At 38.6% G+C, this 18,871-nt stretch overlaps 1 protein-coding gene and 1 long non-coding RNA gene across 2 annotated transcripts; one reads left to right on the top strand and one right to left on the bottom strand.

The window, feature by feature from the left end:
- Nucleotides 1–683: 683 nt before the first annotated feature.
- Nucleotides 684–1,526, top strand: LOC149846616 (uncharacterized). Its single transcript, XR_016430541.1, has 3 exons — nucleotides 684–1,112; nucleotides 1,197–1,291; nucleotides 1,389–1,526. It is a non-coding gene; the product is annotated as an uncharacterized LOC149846616 (long non-coding RNA).
- A 6,499-nt stretch (nucleotides 1,527–8,025) lies between these two features.
- Nucleotides 8,026–17,827, bottom strand: LOC149846615 (transcription repressor KAN1-like). The gene is made up of 6 exons (XM_089991864.1): nucleotides 16,930–17,827; nucleotides 16,708–16,784; nucleotides 16,206–16,251; nucleotides 15,823–16,012; nucleotides 8,570–8,654; nucleotides 8,026–8,423 (listed from the first exon to the last, which is right to left on the bottom strand). The coding sequence occupies exons 1-6, from the start codon at nucleotides 17,825–17,827 to the stop codon at nucleotides 8,310–8,312; spliced, it is 1,410 nt and encodes a 469-aa protein (XP_089847990.1). The 3' UTR covers nucleotides 8,026–8,309.
- Nucleotides 17,828–18,871: the final 1,044 nt, after the last annotated feature.

Raw genomic sequence — 18,871 nt, 5'->3', positions numbered from 1 at the left:
GAGAATGCCCTCTCTCCGGTTCTTTGGCCTCCGGAGAGAGCCACGACACCCCTCCTGCTTCCTACTGAAAAAATCTCGATTTGGTCCTTTCTCTGTGGAGGAGGGACCTCCTTCTTCAAAGGTATGGTTGTGAATTTCTGAGGAGTTTTCTCATCTTTTTCCCCTGATTTTTTTGGATATTTATCTGAAACTTCATGTTGGAGATTGTGATTATTTTTCATTTCTTTCTCTGGGATTATTGGGCAAGTAGGAAAATCGAAATCGCATTTGATTATTTTCCCTCATCGCTATGTATCATATTTTGTAAAACTTCCAATCATTTTTGGAATGCCTCTTTTGTCTAAAGTGAAAAAAAAATCAAGTTCGTTATTTAGGATTCCTAATTCATTCAAGTAGCATTCTTATGACAAATTATGAAAATACTGAAGTTGGTTAAACGAGAATTGAGTGGAGAAAAATCATCAAGCCAGTCTTCTTTAGTATCTCAATATGGTACATAATGATTGAGTTACCATTTTTCTCAGAAGTTGTGTGCCAATGGATCACATCTGTCATGGGCAGCATACATATGGGTGTTTGTGGGAAAGTGCTTCTACTTCTTAACGTAGATGCTGGATGTTAACACTTCTTTTGCTTCTTAAAGTTCCTATCATTTTTTATCAAGTGTTGTCTGCCAATGGATCCTAGCATAGATGCTGGATGCTAATACTGCTTCTGCTAAACATTACAGTGTTTAGCAAGTGCTTCTGCTCTTGCAAGCAACCACTACTGCTGCTATTATGTGGGCTGTCAACACTTAAGGGGCGTTTGAATGTCACAGAATGGGGTACCGTGGTACTTTGATGGATTTCAGTGCCGTGGAAATGGAATCGAACCATGTGTGGATTTCACTATTGCAAAAAATGCACGTTCCTTTGGTCATGACAGTCAAGTTTTGAGCTGTTAGTTTGATTGGTATTTGGGTTACTGTATTTCTCTTAATTTTCTTCTTTGGTGCATTTAGCTTCAAGCCTAACATCTTTACTGCAATTCAGCCTCTGAATTACCACCAAGCGTACATCTGTTTTTCATAAAGCTATGCAATCGTTCTTGGTGACGATACTACGATTCAGGTGAAGTATCCTCTTCTGTATCTACCTTATGTAGATTAACATTTGCTAAATTTTTGAACAAATTTTTACTTTTTCAAAGAGCAGGGCGAGAGCCTCAGTGTCAACAATATGAATGTGCCTGCAATGATCATGTTTGCTTCAGATGCATTTGCGGGTTACTTCACTCCTTACCAGTCCAGGTGACTTGGAAAACGCAATACCAAGAGAGCTTAATGCTTACTCATTTGTCTCAATTTTTGAAAGTATCTCATATTCACTTAGCTTAATTTGCTGCAGCTTTTGCTCAGAGAGCTCATTGAACAGTTCTAAGGTTAGAGAGGAAGGTTCTGGTTTGTCGACATGCTGATAGTTCTCTCTGTAAATAAAAAAATTTACTTGTTCATTATCAATTGTTAAGATGTACCAAGCTTTTGATAGAGATAATTTTCATTTGACTAGTTTTTAGTTTCTCTGATGATTAATAAAACTTATTTTTTTAGCTTTCAGGGCAAAAATCCAATTTGAAATCCATATTCGAGGCAAAAATATATATTTAGGACAAATATCCAATTTGAGATCTATATTTGGGGCAAAAATCCATACCCTCCTGCTCATTGGGGTGTAAACCTTGGAGCAAGGGATCCACACATTCTGCACAGGTGTTAAGCACTATAAAAGAAAATGAAACATTGGAGACTTTACATCCATAAAAATTTTCATTTCTGTGGAAATTGTTAGTCTCCTGTGATTTTTTCCTCCTATGATACTTTGTTATGGTCCTGAACCATTGCTGCATTATTTACGTCAAGATGACTCCTGCGAATATATGTGCACAAGTTCCTTGTTTGGTGCAAGGTACAAGTGTGATATCATCAGAGAAAAAGCGCATTTTGAAACGTGTTTGGCTGAATAGGACTTTCAAGGATTGCGTGCGTTTACTTCTTTAACAAGGGGTGGTGAAAATTTTGGTGGTGGTTTCGATGTGTCATGAATCGAAGCAGGTTATATGCCCCCCCCGAATAGGGCAGTTAGCTACATCTCATGTTCGGGGGGTCCCAAAGAGCACCACGTATGTAAGCATGTGCGTCTCGTATCTCCATGTTTGTCAGCATTAATTAGCGTTGGAGTTTGATGCGATTGCAAAGACTTAAGTACCCTCTCCTTCATTGGTGAAAAAAAAATGACGATTCTAGAAAATGAGTGGTTGTAAAGACTTAAGTGCCCCGAAGATGATTATTTAAGACCCAGTCTCTGCACTGCAAGATTATCCGAGAAAGAAATCTCTCTTGGAGGAGGCTATGAACATCAACCCTCTCACTCTCTCTCTCTCCCTTTTCTTTCTGCTTCTTTGCACATCCAACAGAAGATCCTACATTGCTCCATCAAGCACCGACTGACCTGCACATTGACTGTTGTGGAGCCTGATTTAGAGTTTTTACCCTTACATGAGGAGAGTTTGAGGGCTCCTCCCAGCATGGGTAGCATCATTCAACTAAATGAGTTGTGGATCCTGATTCAGAGTTTTTACCCCTTACAGGAGAGGGGTCTGGGGGCTCCCCTCAGCGTGGGTAGCATAATTCAACTTGATGAGTTGTGGAGCCTGATTCAGAGTTTTTACCCTTACAGAAGGGGGGTCTGAGGGCTCCTCCCAGCGTGGGTAGCATCATTCAACCTGCACATTGACTGTTGTGGAGCCTGATTTAGAGTTTTTGCCCTTACAGAAGGGGGTCCGGGGGCTCTCCCCCTGGCGCGGATCCAAATCCGTAAAAAATAGGGAATGAAATGACAATAGAAGTCGTTGGAAATTTACAGGAATAAACTAGACTCAATAACGAAGACACCATTTTTTACGAATTTGGAATATGATCTCCGGGTAGGGAGATATGACCCTGACAAGTTGATCCTAATTCGGGTAGCAATTTACAGCGATTTGCTTACTGAATAACACTACAAATCACTATAGTAATTTGTGGAAGACACTACAAATCACTATAGTGAGATCCAATAACACTATAAATCGCTGTAGGGCTCGTTGGAGACCCAAAAACACTATAAATCGCTATAGTGATTTGCGAAAGACACTACAAATCGTTGTTGAAAGGCCGAATAACACTATAAATCATTATGGGGCTCGTTGGAGACCCAAAAACACTATAAATCGCTGTAGAAAGGCCCGACAATACTACAAATCGTTGTTGGAAGACCGAACAACACTATAAATCGTTGTGGATCTCGTTGGAGACCCGACAACACTAAAAATCATTGTAGGGGAGTCACTGAAAAAATCGTGGGAAAGAAACAGAAAAAAAAATAGAAAAATCGTGGGAAGGGGTGTTACGAAAACTTCGAGCAAAAAACAACCGAAGAAAACATGAGCCACACGATTTAACAAAACATTTTATTGCTCTTTTTCAATAGTTAAAAGAGGAAAATAAAATAAAAAAATTATACAAGGCCCCCAAAAAATTTGGTATGGGGGGCGCTGCCCCCCGAGCCCCCGCCAGAGGCGCCCTCCTCTGGACCCCTGCTCGCTGACCGCGCAGCGGGACCCGCGACGGGGGGGGGGGGGGGGAGCCCCCCAGACCCCCCCTCCTATAAGGGCAAAAACTCTAAATCAGGCTCCACAATGAATCAAGTTAAACGATGATACAGTCAGTGTGCAGGTCAGTCAGTGTTTGATGGAGCAATGTAGGATCGTCTGTTGGATGTGCACAAAAGTAGAAAGAGAAGGGAGATATGGTTGATGTTCATGTCCTTCTCTTGGGGGAACTCTTTACCTCCCTTCATTTCTTCTCTAGAGAGAGAGAGAGAGAGAGAGAGAGAGAGAGAGAGAGAGAGAGAGAGAGAGAGAGAGTTTTACAATGTTTTACGGAGAAGGAAGAAGAAGAAGATGACGATGAAAAGTTCAAACAAACATTTTTGATGACTCAGGTTTGTTTCGCCGGATGACCATCGGATCGCCGGCTCACCATCGTTTCGCCGAATCACCATCGGATCGTCGGCTAAGGTTCGTTTCGCTGTGTAGACTTTGAAGAGTCAACATCATCCTCGACTTTCTGGGTGAAGGACATGTTTGTCCTTTTTTTGAACTGTTTGTTTTCCTTTTTTGAATGAAGGATATTTTTGTCATTTTCTCAAACCGTCATTTTATGGCAAGAATAGCAAGAAAGGGTACTTAAGTCTTTGCAACCACACCAGACTCCAATGCTAAGTGATGTCAAAATACACGGGAATACGAGCCTCATGTGCTTGTATACGTGGTGCCCATTCAGACCCCCGAACACAAACATGGGATTCAGTGAATCATCGGGGGAGAACATACACCACCCTGGTGCAACTCAGTCAAGCCTACATCAAGCCCTTGACCGGTTTGCCAAAGTTTGAGGATGACTATGACATACTACTTCTAGTCTACGCAACGCCTACCACAATTGACTAGAACTAACATAAGCTTTGAAAATACTTGGCCGTGGGACAACCAGAATAGGACCAAATTGCTTATAGAGGCATCAAGTTACATGGACGATGACCACAGAGTAAACAAGACTTGGACCTTTTGCATCAGAAAAAAGGAGCCTGGTGTTCCTCCCTCTAAGCAGTCACTGTTAAAACACACGGTGGCCAAAAGTAGATTTAGGAAAACCAGAATCCCAAGCTTAGACGTATGTTCTTGAGATCGTTATCTTTAGAACTTCAATCGCCCTATTTCAAGACTTTTGAAGATGTGAACATGGTTTGTTCACGACTGAATTTTCTGGATACAACTAAGCTTGGACCTCAAGAGCGTCATTGCTTTGTAAAATCATGACTTCTCTACATACGAACTTGCAACTTAAATAAGAGCAAAAAAAAAAATAGAAAGAAAAAGATCCAAAAGTCGGAGAAGTTGTTATAAACTTTAGAGATAAATGAAATTAAAAGGCCATAAATCCAACATTTACAAAAATGAACAAAAATGACTTTAACCAACGGCCAAGACCTCTAAAACTGCCAATCACTTACAAAGCCCCGTAAACATCATTTAAATGCACTTTAAGAGCTTTCAAACAAGCCAAACAAATCATGAAACAAAAAATCAAAGTTGGCTTAGTCAAAAGTCATGGTGGACTCGAAATAGTTAAAACGAACTTAGGTGCCTTCCATGCGCCTCAAGTGCATCATCAAAACGTCACATCCAAATAAAGCATGAAAAAGAAAGTCAAAATTAGCTTGTACAAAAGTCAAGGTGAACTCGTAACAGTCGAAACAGACCTAAGCGTCTCGCATGCACCATCAAAGTGCCATATTGCACCCTTGTGCTGATCAACACATTCGTTTCTATATATTGTGCAACAATATTTGTAAACCACCATAAGACAAGAGATTTCCAAAGTATAAGAAGTAGATGAAAGCTTCTATTTAAACCATAAAAAAATTTCTCTTTCTCTTAGATATGAAATTAAACAATTTTTAACCAATTGGGGCTCCACTTGTTTAGTAAAAAACAATTAGTACACGTCAGGTTCAAAACCCAATGTAAATAAAATTTTGTGCTAAGCAACAACACGGATGCAATGTAAACTCAAGCTGGTTCAGCGATAACCATTTTGTGCTAAGCAACAACACGGATGCAATGTAAATAAAATTTTATTCGAGGCACCCAACTGGGTGACATGACAGGTAGTAGTCTTGTCATATTATTTCCTAATCATCTTATCTTGTGCATGCCATTAATAAAAGGTTTCCAGTGAACTCCATTCAGTCTTTTCTGAAGCTCTCTTTGCTCAGTCAGAGTTGGGGTTTAGGCATAGCTCCCTAAGTACCATTAATATGGCTTCGCTTCTTTTCCTGGCTACAGAAGCCTAGCATAGCTATAACTTATGAAAGAAAATGAGTATTGTTCCTCGAAGTTACCGTAGTTGTTTTCAGTGAGTTGAGAGTAAATTTTGTCCATCTGGAGCCCACTAAAGCTTTGAAAAATAAATACAAAATCAGATGTCTGTTGCATGGCTAGGTTTTGACCTCTCTCCCCGTAGGATGCATGTTTGAATCTGCAACACAGCAGATGCATTATGCGGAATTCAATCATGTACCTCCTAGGCCGTGTTTGGAAGTGGGCATGAATATTCATGTGAAAAGGTTTCATGTGAAAAGCAAGGGATATATGGCTAGTGCTGGAAAACATGCCAAGCTGCTCGTGGCCCTGCTCATGTTCCGCACGTAAAGAGCTTATTCAAACTCATAAAATAGGCTCGGTAAGCTGAATAAGAACAATAGATACTCAGCTCGGGTTGATTAGTATAAGGTCGTTAGATAGTAAGAAGTATATTTTAGATATATTTTTATATGCATTTTTTTTAATAGTACTATTTCTTTCAGCTGAAAAATAGTGTATTTTTTTTACATACAAGCCAGCTCGAACTCGGCTCATTATGAGCTCGAACTAGACTTGGCTCACCACCAGAATGAGCCAAGATTGAACACTTCAAGCTCATCTCTTAAAGCTTGTTTACCAGCCCTATGGATGAGAAAAAATTCACCACCATTTTTGGAACCTTTAGGTGGAGGAATATATATAATTTTTTGAAAGAATAGGTGGAGGAATACTTTATAACTTGCATGGATGTGAAACACATACAAAAAAGTGATTAATTTTTTAAATGTTTTTTGATAGGCAAGCTGGGGGCTAACCCTCCTAGGATTCAAACCCGAGACCCGATATTGCAACCTAACCATTCAGCTATCACGTTCGACCCCCAAAATGTGAATTGTTCATGTGAAAGATTTTCACTTGTTTTGAATAATAGCATGAAAAGATTCCATTTTTCATATTTCGTTATGAAAATTTCCATCTCTTTCACACTTTCAAATGTGGTCTTGATGTTGGACACTATCTTGTAGTTTCAAAACCTGTCTCTTCTTATTCAAAAAGTGTACTCAAGCATTTTTTTTGTTGTAATGGGACTTTTTAAAGTAGCTATGCATGAGCTTAAGAGGCCTATTTTGCTATGATAGAGAATTGTAGCAAAGAATGCAAGCTCACATGTACAAGCACTATAACATACAGGCGAGGCACACACACACACACAAACAAGGACATTGAAGTGAGTAAACATCCTTTATTCTTGGCTAACACAAATGTGTGGTGCAAACACAGATGAAGAGAGTGGCAGCATGATAAGATTCCAAAAATAGGTTCCTACTCATTCTCCAATCCACGACCTTATTATGAGTGATACAGGATTATTACCGTGGAAGAAATTGGACGTCATTGGTGGCGAGTGTCATGTGGTGTGTGTGGGGCAGCCTTCCTTCCCTTAGTCTTGAAAACAATAGCAGCTTAGTTTGTAGAATAGAAACATGAGGCAGTTAAATGAATGCATATATAGGAACTTATTGACCTCTCTCTCTCTCTCTCTCTGCGAGTCTGCACGCAGGTGTGTGTGAGTGCCAGCGCTAGCATGTCTATACAGAAACTCGATGAAGTTTTGGAATCACAAAGAACCCATAAACTATTAATATTTCTAGTTTAGTCATGATTATAAACTAGTCATGAATACATATATTAATTACCAAACTGTGTATGAAGAGTTGCCTTTCCCGGGTTGCCCAAGCGGTTAGTTCAGTTCTTGGCAAGATGGTGGAACCCCATCTTGCCTAGGATCGATTTTCCTTGGCATCATACTGGTGGCTTGCCCGGTGGGTGTCCTTTGTGGGCTAGGGCACTCACCCGGGGTTTACCATCTAGGAAAAGGGCCTATTAAGTGACCCCGTTCTTAAGTAGGATCCTTGTCATTTAAATTAAAAAGAAGAAGAAGATGAAGAGTTGCTAATTTATAAAGAGCATGAAAAGGATTTAAGAATGTGTGGGAAGCCACAAGGAGCAAAGAGGCATGAAATGATGTGCATAACATTATATATATGGCACTTTCAAATGAATGTGATGGTGCTGTGCATATGTCAAAGACCAGAACATTATTTACCTTCCCAACGGTTACATAGTTGTGTCACCATATGACCTCTATCTATACTGTCCCAACCTCCACATGGAAATACCAAAATACTAAACGCTGGTAATTACCCAATAGTTACATTAATGTACTTATCATAAAATCCCTGTGCACGCGATTGGTATATGTATCTCCCTGCTTTTCCCATGAATGATCTGTTTTGGAGTTAATTTGACATAGCCAGTGTTTTGTAATTAGCTATTCAATCGATGGGATTTACCTATGTAAGTCAATCACAGTTGTTGCCTTGCCAACCGGGTCTTCCTAGGGTAAACTCCAAACTTGGGTTCTTAAGGCTTAAGAGAGGTGCATGTAAGTCCTTTAGTTGCATATCATTGCTCTCCTGAAATAAATCAATATGTACACTTTGCATCAAGTGGCCATCACCTCCACACACATACACATGTTTTGGCAGACATAAAAGATTGGTGAATAAGTGAAAACCATGTCATAAATGAAACCAAAGGAAGGGGAAATATGGCCAATTACCTCTCTTGTGTGTCCATATGTTTCTTTAGATGGCACGCTTGTGGGTTCTGCATCCCTTGATTTGTTTTGTGACCAAGCTCCTCTACTGAAGGATGACCATGAAAATAAGTCTGTCAGTTTGAAGTCCAAAACTAAACTCATGCTGGATATTCACATATGAAGTCAATTGAGTATCAAATAAGATATACCTAAGAGCACCAGTTTTTCTTTTCCATACTCTACATCTTTTTGAATAATACTTTTCTCCATATATACTAAATTCATTAGAATATTATATGAGAGAGAGAGAGTCCGTTCATTTTGAGTAGAAATTAGGTGCGACAAACTTTTAAAAAGGGTGATTTCGAGTTCCTAAGTAGGTTGGCTTGACAAAAATGTGTAGTTTCTTAAGCTTCCATGCATTCTGCCGGTACTGTCGATATCGATATTCCCTATTATTTTTTTAATATTTTTTATTCCATGTTGGTTAGGCCTCACATTTATTTTCATCTTCCACCAATCAACCTTGGACATCTGTTCTTCATTGAGTGGGTCATAGAAAGATGCCGACCTGTAGATCCATTTTGTTCATCGATTGCACTGGCACCTAGAAAGGCTACATCGAACTGTTGCGTAGGAGATGGAAACTATGTTGGTTTGCCATAAAGGCCAAGGAGGTGTTAGTCTAGGGTTTCAGTTTGACAATGCTGCTTTGCTCTACTCTGTTCGCGTGCATGAGAAACCACACCATGCTTTAAATTTTTTTGAAGGGATGGCATGCACATGCAAATGCGGGTGCACACACACACACACACATACATATATATATATATGGTTAATATTTGGTGCTATTGAAGGTACAAAACTATTGAGTATAAATCACATTTTTATATTTTTTAAGTTATTTTTTTCAGATGGGACCTTGTGGATCTACATGGTTTGTTTATTAGAAAATGAGTTTTGAATCATGCGAGAGCTTTGAATAATGCTATTGTGACATGTAACTAGGTTTTCTAAGGGCTCCAAACATCAATAGTCTACAATGCAGTAAAATTCATGACTCATAATATTTTTTAACGGAAATAACATGATCCAAGGTTTGATCATTTGCAAAACAAACCATGCTGAATACATCTATATGAGGTTAGATTAACTCAATAAAGCTTGAACTTATGATTTTTTATTCAATAGTTCCCTGCCTTCAATATTACCAAATATTAACCCCCCTACACACACACACACACACACACACATATATATATATATATATATATATATATATATATATATATATATATATATATATATATATATATATATATATATATAGAGAGAGAGAGAGAGAGAGAGAGAGAGAGAGGGTAGCTACCTACACTGTCTACAGCTGCATATGGGCTTTTGAAGGGTTCTTTTCTATGTTTTTTCTCGAATCTAACCATACATATGTTTTCTAAGTGTCTGATTTTAAAGGATGGACTCGTGCATCATTCAATTTTGATGCACAGATGAGTTTTTATAAGGTCTGAAAATCAATAGTGTAAATTATTTATAAATATCATAAATATTCAAGGCTTAAAAAGTCTTATTTTTTATTGAAAAAATACGATCCAAGTGTTGTTTCCTAGCAAATCGATCACGCCGAACACATCGACATGATTAGATTTGGGAACAACAACTCAAACACTCCCCCCCCCCCCCATTCGTTTGTTGGTAGGCGGCCATAGGCAGTTACTCCCTTCTCTCTCTCTTTATATATATATATATATATATATATATATATATATATATGAGTTTAATGTAACAATGCTCAACTCATCTAAATGACCAAAACACTATTAAAAAATGATATTTTGAAAATGTATAGTTATTTTTATGGTTAAAAGGATACTATAACTTTTCAAATTTAAATAAGTACACTTTTTTTTTTGAATAAATGTTCTCACAGGATTCAAACCTAAAACTATCTTATTCAATTCCATTAAAGTATGCCTTATTGCTTTTTGAAAATTGTGTTTAACTTTTTATTTTCTTCCATACAATAAAATTCACCTATATCTCAAAAAATAATATGTTTTAAAAATTACTTCTTTAAAGAATGCTTTGATCATTTCAATCACTTAAAAGCAAGAGCAGACCCAAACTGACCAAGGTATTTTGGATACAGTCCATCATCAAAATAAACAACACCCAAAAACCATTTGTTTTGGATGAATCTCAACCATCCATTTTTCAATGACTAATGAGGTTCATCTAAAAAGTGAATGACATCCAAAATTTTTGTAGGGCCCATCTACAACTTTTAGGTGCTGTCCATCTTGATGATGGACAGGATCAAGGTACCTTGGACCTGATCTGCTCTCCTGGAACGCTGCTAATATTAATGTAAAAACCCGGATACACACACGTACATTCACACGCAATGCACACACGCCGCTAACAAATTGCAGATACAGAGAGGCAAACTATATCACATCAGCTTCTTTAAACTGAACGCAACGCCCTAGACACTCTACATCTTGACTTCCTAGAACTTCAGAAAGTAATTTAGCTATCGATAGATTCAATACAATACAGAAAAGACTAGTGAGACACTGCCAAACCAGTCAAGTAGTGCCCCTATCACTCGAGTAGCCAAACCATGGTTTATGGTGGCGACCATATCACTGGCTAACAATAGCCATACTGTTTATGATGGATCATACTGTCGAACAACCAACAGGCAACCGCTGATCCACCGGCCATTCTAAACAAATGTGCAGCTACCACTAGCCAAATTCTTGGCCCATCTCCTGTTTGACTACAGTGCCATGCTTTAGTTTTCATATTTCCAGTTCTGTAACAAAAACAAAACACAAAAACACCTTTTAACGGTAGTCACACGGCTGCTGAAGGCCACATTAATTTATGGGCTTTTTTAGCACTGTTCGATCTTTGCGATCGAACGATCCTAGTCCATGTGCTTGCCATCCACAGCTATGGTCCAGGCAGCAGCACCCTACTCTAAATAAATATATAGGAAAAGTGATACCACTTTTTTGGACTACCGCCAGCCTATTGTAAATGAATTGGTGATTTCAGAAAATAAATAAAATTAAAAACAAACATTATATATATATATATATATATATATATATATATATATATATATATATATATATATATATATATATATATATATATAGTATTGACTCCTAATGAAGGTACATAACTAATGAGCTAGAAATCATAGGTGAAAATTGCATCGACTCAATTTAATCACATAGATGTGTTCAACATGGTTTGTTTGCTAAGGATTAAGCCTTGGATCGTGCTTTTCTAATATAAAAATGTGATCTTTTGAGTTATGAAAATTTGTCACATTGTGGGACATTGATTTTTGGACCCCTTTAAAAAATTAATTGCTTGTCATAATCACATGATTTAAAACAAGTTTCCTACTAAACAAACCATGTAGATCACATCTGTAACATTTGATCTACAAAAAATTTAAAATTTTTGAAGAAAAAAATGATTTCTACTAATTAGTTTCGTACCTTCATTAGTGGCAAATATTTATATTATATATAAATATAAATATGTGAATGGTCAATTTGCTAAAAAGGACTGTTTTTCAATTAAAAACATGATCTTTTAAGTCTTAATTTTAAACCTTATAAAATCTACCTGCGTATAAGAATAAGACGATCCAAAAGTAAAATCAACCCTGTAGAACACAATTGCACGGTCAAATTTAAAGAAAACATGAAAAAATCCTTCAAAAGCCCAGTAGGCTGGTGGTAGGCAGCTACCGTTATATATATATATATATCTGTCTTTCCAAAACGATAAAGGTTCCAGTGGCCATTTTTTCCCCTAAGCATCCATATATCTGTGGGCTTCAAAAGGTTTGTCAGAGAAGTCATTTCCCTTTTTTGGCTCCCATTCGTCATATCCATAATAATCATCTTTTAGGCTAACTAAGAAGAATAAAGACGACAAAAGGAGTCTAATAGGAAGATGCGCTAGAAGGGATAAGGGCTATCAAACCCTTATGCACCCATGGAGTGTCGATATTGACAATGTAAAGGTTGGGTGTTCCCATTCGAAACATGATAGAAGGCAATACAAGGAGAAGTATATAAGACGCTAATATAATAAACATGATATCAAAATGCCCTTGGTTCTATATATATATACTTAGTCTAGGAGAAGCATAAAAAAAGTTTCAGATTAGATGACGACATCAACCAAATTATTACATACCATTTCCTCAAAATGATTCCACTGTTCTCTATAGCAAAGTCAGTTAAATAATGCACATATTTTCTTTTAGGAAGAAAATAAATGTCAGCTCTTCAGAGCTCTTTTGCCCAATGGTCATCCTCTTATAACCATCTGTTTGCTCATTTCAATCTGTGGCTGATCCAATATCACGTGAATGTCCACAGATACACTAAAATCATTCAGTGGTAACACTTCAGAACTCTTCCAGTTATCCAACCAATAGAATTCTTCCAAAGCCAAAGTCTTGCAATTTTACCCCATGCATGCCTTCCAAATTTCTGTACACATTCTCAGTAATATATATAGCATGGCACCTTACTTGTATAAATATCTTTTGGTACATCTTATTCCATTCGAATAAGAGGACAAGAAATGCATATAAATGCTAAGATTCCAGCAACGTAGTACACTTTCATATAAAAAATGTATGACAAACTAGCCTTGCAAATTTCGTCCCTAGCTTGCTCTTTACCCTTATCTGTCTGAAACTATATACGGCAGCTTCATGGTGTGGTCCCACTACGAGCTCCTACGATGCATATATGGCTGATAAAGAACAGAATATATATATATATATATATATATATATATATATATATATATATATATATATATATATATATATATATATATATATATATATATATATATATATATATATATATATATATATATATTCTTATTTTCAATAGTGTTATTTCTAACATGCTATATTCCACCTTAATTAAGTTGTTCCTAGGGCTGGGAAACAAGCCAAGCTGCGCATGGCTCGGCTCATGTTTGGCTCATAAAGAACTCGTTCAAACTCATAAAATAACCTCAGCAATTTGAATATGAACAATAGGTACTCGGTAGGGATTGGAGTGGACAGGGGGACAACGGGGCTCCGCCCCACCTCACTCCGTTTGGACAGGGGATGAAGGGCATGAAACGGGGATGGAGGCGGGGATGAAGGTTAAATTCTATCCCCGTGCGGGGATGGACTTAAGCTTTTCCCCACCCTGTCTCAATCCCCGCCTAGCCCCGCCCCGTCCCCAATCCTTTAAGGGATGACTATAGACTAAGAGGAAACGGGCCCTGCCCCGCCTCACCCCCGTTTGAACTGGGGATGGAGGCGGGGGGTGGAGGTTGAAATCCATTCCCGTGCGGGGATGGAGGCGGGGATGAAGGTTCGGATTTTGAAACGGGGCAGGGGTGGAGACCCTGTCCCCGCCCCCACCCCGGTCCACTGCCATCCCTAGTACTCGGCTTTGCTTGACTCGTATACTTTGGTTAGGTAGTAAAAAATATATCATAGTTACCAGAAAACAAAATAGATACGAGAAGTGATGCATAAAGCAAAATCTGATAAACGAGAGCTAAAAAGTAGCATGAAGCAGGAAGTGAAATACATGAAAAATGAAAAGGAAACACATAAAAAGTAGTATCAACCACGGTCAGAAGCAAATAACAAATAACATAAAGACAAATAGAAATGGATATAACCAACACACAAGCTTGGTATAAAAAATATTTAAGTTTTATAATATGAAAAAATTAAAAAGTGAGGGAGAAGAGAGTAAGAAGCAATAAGAAGCAAGAGAAAAACATTAATTGAAAAGGAATTGATTTGAGAAATGAAGAGGAAACTGGCTTCCCACTAAAGAGAATCAAGTTTCCTATATTCTGGAAGTGGGTTTTCCAAAGCTTCTCCTCCTTCCAAGGAAGCACGAGTTTCCCACTTCTGAAGTGAGCTTTCAGGAAAGCAACCTTCCCCGTGTAGCTAGAAGAAGCTTCTGGTAACTATGCATGCATATATTTTTTTAATCCTATATTTTTTATCTCTAAAATAATGTATTTTTTTATAAACCAGCCAGCTCGAACTTGGCTCATTTGACTTGGATTGGATATGAGTTCGAACTCTGCTTGCCTCCCCACAAAAACTCGTCTGTCTTGACTCCCCACAAGAATGAACCAAGCTTGAACACTGCAAGCTCGTCTCGTTCAGCTCATTTACCAAACCTAGTAGTTACATTGTTCAACAATATAGAACAAATACTGTTTTTTTTATTGAGTAGTGGAAAAAACAAAAAAAGAAAGATTGAACCATAGTCTTGTACGTCCACCTTAAACAACTGCGTCTAAAAACTAGCTGGCGTTCTAGGGCTCCTTGTCTGCATATCTGTGTGTATCGCGTAGCAGCAGATGCTTATATCAATCACGTACAAAGTAGAACCTCATGCACGTATAAGGCTACCCAGCCTAGCTTCTTTAGAGGCATCCTCAAAAAGGAATAGCTCCAAAACGCCCGCAGAGAGAAAAGCACAAGACGCGACTGTGACAAAATATACGTGGGGGTTGCCCATGCAATCCAAAACACGCGAGATAACTAAGATATAAAGCATTTCTTCACTATGGGATTCATAAAAATGGACAGAAATCACATTATCTAGCATTCAAGACTCTTGGTATCAACTAGCAACTAGAGTTTTTGTGTACATCTTCTGATTTATCTAGTGGAAGGTAAATAAAGGTATTATGGTAGATAAAAAAGAGAAGTAATTAACATGCAAATAAAAGGACCGCAGGGAACTAATGTCAAACACTTCCTTTCATTTTCTAATGGATATAAATATTCTATTTGGGCCTTCCCCCTTAAGCTCAAATATTCTATTTGAGGAAGCAACTCAAGAAACAAGGAAAAGAAAACTTTTGAAAAGGAAAGATCAGTTTGTGATTAGTTTATTTTTTTCAAGGTTAGACTTTAATATAATCTAAAGAATAATCCTTTCTTAAAGCCAAAACAATAAACAAATAAACAAAAGGCAAAAGCTCAAATCAGAAGGGGACGTGATTGGAATTCTCTATAAACTTGCCCTTGCAGAAAAGCAGATTCCGGAGAGAAAAAATAATTAATCATAATGGCAATGGAAAATAAAAACGTGGAACGTGTGGCTGTAGTTTAGGAAGAGAAAAGAGAGCCAAAGAAGGATGAATTAATTCTTTTTTTTTTTGGTTTATGTGGTGTATACCTTGAAGAATTGGTCCATAATGTGGAAGAGTAATCCATCTCTTGTTGAGGGTGCAATCTGTTACTCTGAGCCGCGACATCCAAACTGAGTTTGTCCAAGAATCGTTGGAAATTCAGGCTATTCTCCGGCTGGTTTCCCGGCATGGGCTCGTCTTCTCCGGCAGACCCACTATCGAGCCCATCTGACTGGCCTGAAACCACCCCCAAAGAGCCAGCGTCAGCACATTTTGACCAAGATGCACTAAGCGTGTTTTTTAGAGAGAGAGAGAGAGAGAAACAGTAATTTCTACTTTCGAGAGAAACGAGAGAAAGAAAACGGGGAAGTGGTGATGGAGTCTTAAAGCTGCAGAAAAAGCTGAAGGGGGGGCTAGGAATACGACATACCTGAGGAAGCTGCAGGCTTGTCAGTGGTCTTAACAGTTCGATACATCTGCAAGAGAAATAGGTAAAAGAGGGGAGAGAGGGTGAGTCGATGAGTCAGAAACAGTGAAGAAAAAGGGGAAAGAATTGGGAACCGTAGTTCAAATCCTTTTTTCTCTCGGTTGGAGATTTCTTGTGTTTTGGATGGGATTGTCATTGACCACCCATGTGGTGCTGTTTGGTAGGATTAATAATGAACCTATTATTGTGAAATGATGGCTTCTTTTCCTTTTCTCATGCAGATACCACATCTCTCAGCATAGCTGTCTCTTGTATCAGAAAGACCAGACTGAACGATTCATTCAGTCATTCATTCACCACAATCCTATCCATCGACAACTGCGCCATAGGGGCAGAAAAACGAAGAATGCCCCAACAGAGAAAAGATAAAATAACTAAAAGTCTTTATCTTACTCTTATATTATTTCTTTGACTATTCTGAAATAAGCATTTTTTTTGGGTTTACCTGTAGATGGCTCTTCACATGAGCCAGTGTAAGATCTTTGACATCCATGAGCTCAAGAACAGATTTTGGTGTAGCCCCTTCAATAAAAAAAGAACAATAACTTTGATTAACAGATGAAAACCACCAAAAAAGTTCTGATCTTATTAAGATATATAAAGAAAACAATAATAGCAATGGTAATAATAGTAAAAAAAACACAAAAAAAAAGTAAAATTGGCATACTTTCATGGCCACCAAGGAGTTCTACAGCATGAACAAATCTAGCATGAAGGGTACTCGTCCAACGCATTCTTGGTGCCCTCATGCTTCTCTTTGCAGGAAGCTTTGACATGAATCTCGATCTCATCAGACCATAAGATGCATCCGGTGATCCACCAAAATGATGCTGGTGTGGTTTCAATAATTCAGCGGGATTGAACCCACCGTTGAACCTTGCCGCAGCCACAAACCGGTATGCGTCAGCGTCCGCCCTCGCTGGAGATGAAGAGGAAGTGGGACTGGAATGCAAAATTGCCATCTGATCTAGGCTTGCTCCCCCTCCAAAAAGAGGAGTAGAAGCTGAACAAGGTGTTGAAGCAGTAGCAGCACCAGTAGATGCTGGGTAAGAAAAGTGGTAGAGATTCATCTTAGGGTCTTTATTATTGAAGCATCTGCCCCGAATTGCAGGATGATTGCCCGCGATGAACGGGAACAGCCGGTTCTGATACACCGGAATCCCTTTGATCAGCCGGAACCGATCAGATTCATCCAACAGTGAGACATCTTCACTGATGTGGTTCATCCTGTTCGCTCCATTCAGATCATGGTGGAGACTGCTGTAGTGATATCTGTGAGGATTATGGATACTTTGCCTGAACGCATCGCTTTGAGCTTTATCCTGACCCCTCACTAGGAAAGTGCAGCCTGGATTCTCCAAAGAGAGGTCGGTGTAGGCCTGGTAGCAGGGTTTCCCGGCAACAGAACCCTCGGCGTTCGATTTGAGAGTCTGGCGCCAAATATCGAAGCCACCGTCTAGATCACCGCTGCCGCGTGCCACTACCGGAGTCCTATCTGGGGGACTAATGTGCAATGATAAATCAGGCATGGCAGAGGTCCCCATGAAAACCCCTTGATGGGGCATCCTCTCCTACAAGATGCAGTTCTTTTTTTATTCACTTTTTCTGAAATGAACCCACAAGATGCAGTTGTGGCTAGATCTGCTATCTGTAATGGTGTAGAACTTTTTTTTGAAAGACCGTAATGGTGTAGAACTAAAATCTACAATTGGGTATCTGTCCTTCTCTCTCTTTGCACCATACACTCTTTTTTCAGGAAAGAACTAAATAGTGAAGATGGTGGTGTTGGTATTGGTAGGGTGGAGTTATTTAGGGTAGAAAATCAAGGAAGAGGGAAGGAGACCAACCTATAAAAAAGGAGAAATTTGGGCAGTCGAGGATTGAAAAGAGAGAAGGGAGAGGAGATCAAAGATGGGATTAAAAAAAACACAACTGTGACTTTCTCTGTACAGACATGCTGCATCAGTCGGCACGGAGTATGAGAGAGAGAGAGAGAGAGAGAGAGAGAGAGAGAGAGAGAGAGAGAGAGAGAGAGAGAGAGCAGCTATTTGGAAAATGAAAAATACATGGAAAAGAAGCCAATTCTGCTATCTTCCTCAGAATGAATCAAAGGACAATGACACTCGACCATCACACACACACCTTTAGTTGAAGGGAGTGGTAGTCAAAACGCTTAAACAAAACATCAGAATGTGGGGTGACTTTCCCGTATAACTCGGGTTAAAAAAGGAGACGCAGCAAGCATTAAAAAATAGTGAAAGCAAAGAAAAAGGAAAAGGAAGGTCATGGGGGACTCCTTTTCATCCACCCTTGGGTTTTATTCTCTTTTTAACACCAAGAAAATGCCTGGATTTGATGTTTCTGTGCTCCTCAATAGGGGCATCACCTTTAAAAACCAATAAATAAATTTTTGAATAAAAAAATGTAAAAGGAAAGGGGAAGAAAACGATAAATCAAGGTTGGAGATGAAGAGAGTTTTTTCCATATGCATATATTGACTGATACTGGATGTGTGCGTCTTTTTTAATTTTGTAATATGAAAATTAAGTCCACATACCATCTTCTAATTCCTTCTCATCCTCCCAAATATTCCCTTCTATAATCTTTCT

This window comes from Nuphar pumila, chromosome 2 (genome assembly GCF_984573655.1).
Source record: "Nuphar pumila chromosome 2, dmNupPumi1.hap1.1, whole genome shotgun sequence".
In the NCBI taxonomy this organism is placed as follows: domain Eukaryota; kingdom Viridiplantae; phylum Streptophyta; class Magnoliopsida; order Nymphaeales; family Nymphaeaceae; genus Nuphar; species Nuphar pumila.
This window is presented reverse-complemented; position numbering and strand designations above follow the sequence as displayed.

Excerpts from the sequence above, each read along its gene's own strand:
- LOC149846615 (XM_089991864.1), bottom strand. The coding sequence starts at position 17,827 with ATGCCCCATCAAGGGGTTTTCATGGGGACCTCTGCCATGCCTGATTTA. Across the intron at positions 16,252-16,707 it reads ATGTGAAGAGCCATCTACAG|ATGTATCGAACTGTTAAGAC; the intron begins GTAAACCCAAAA and ends TTTCTCTTGCAG. Across the intron at positions 8,655-15,822 it reads TTATGGACCAATTCTTCAAG|TAGAGGAGCTTGGTCACAAA; the intron begins GTATACACCACA and ends GTCATCCTTCAG.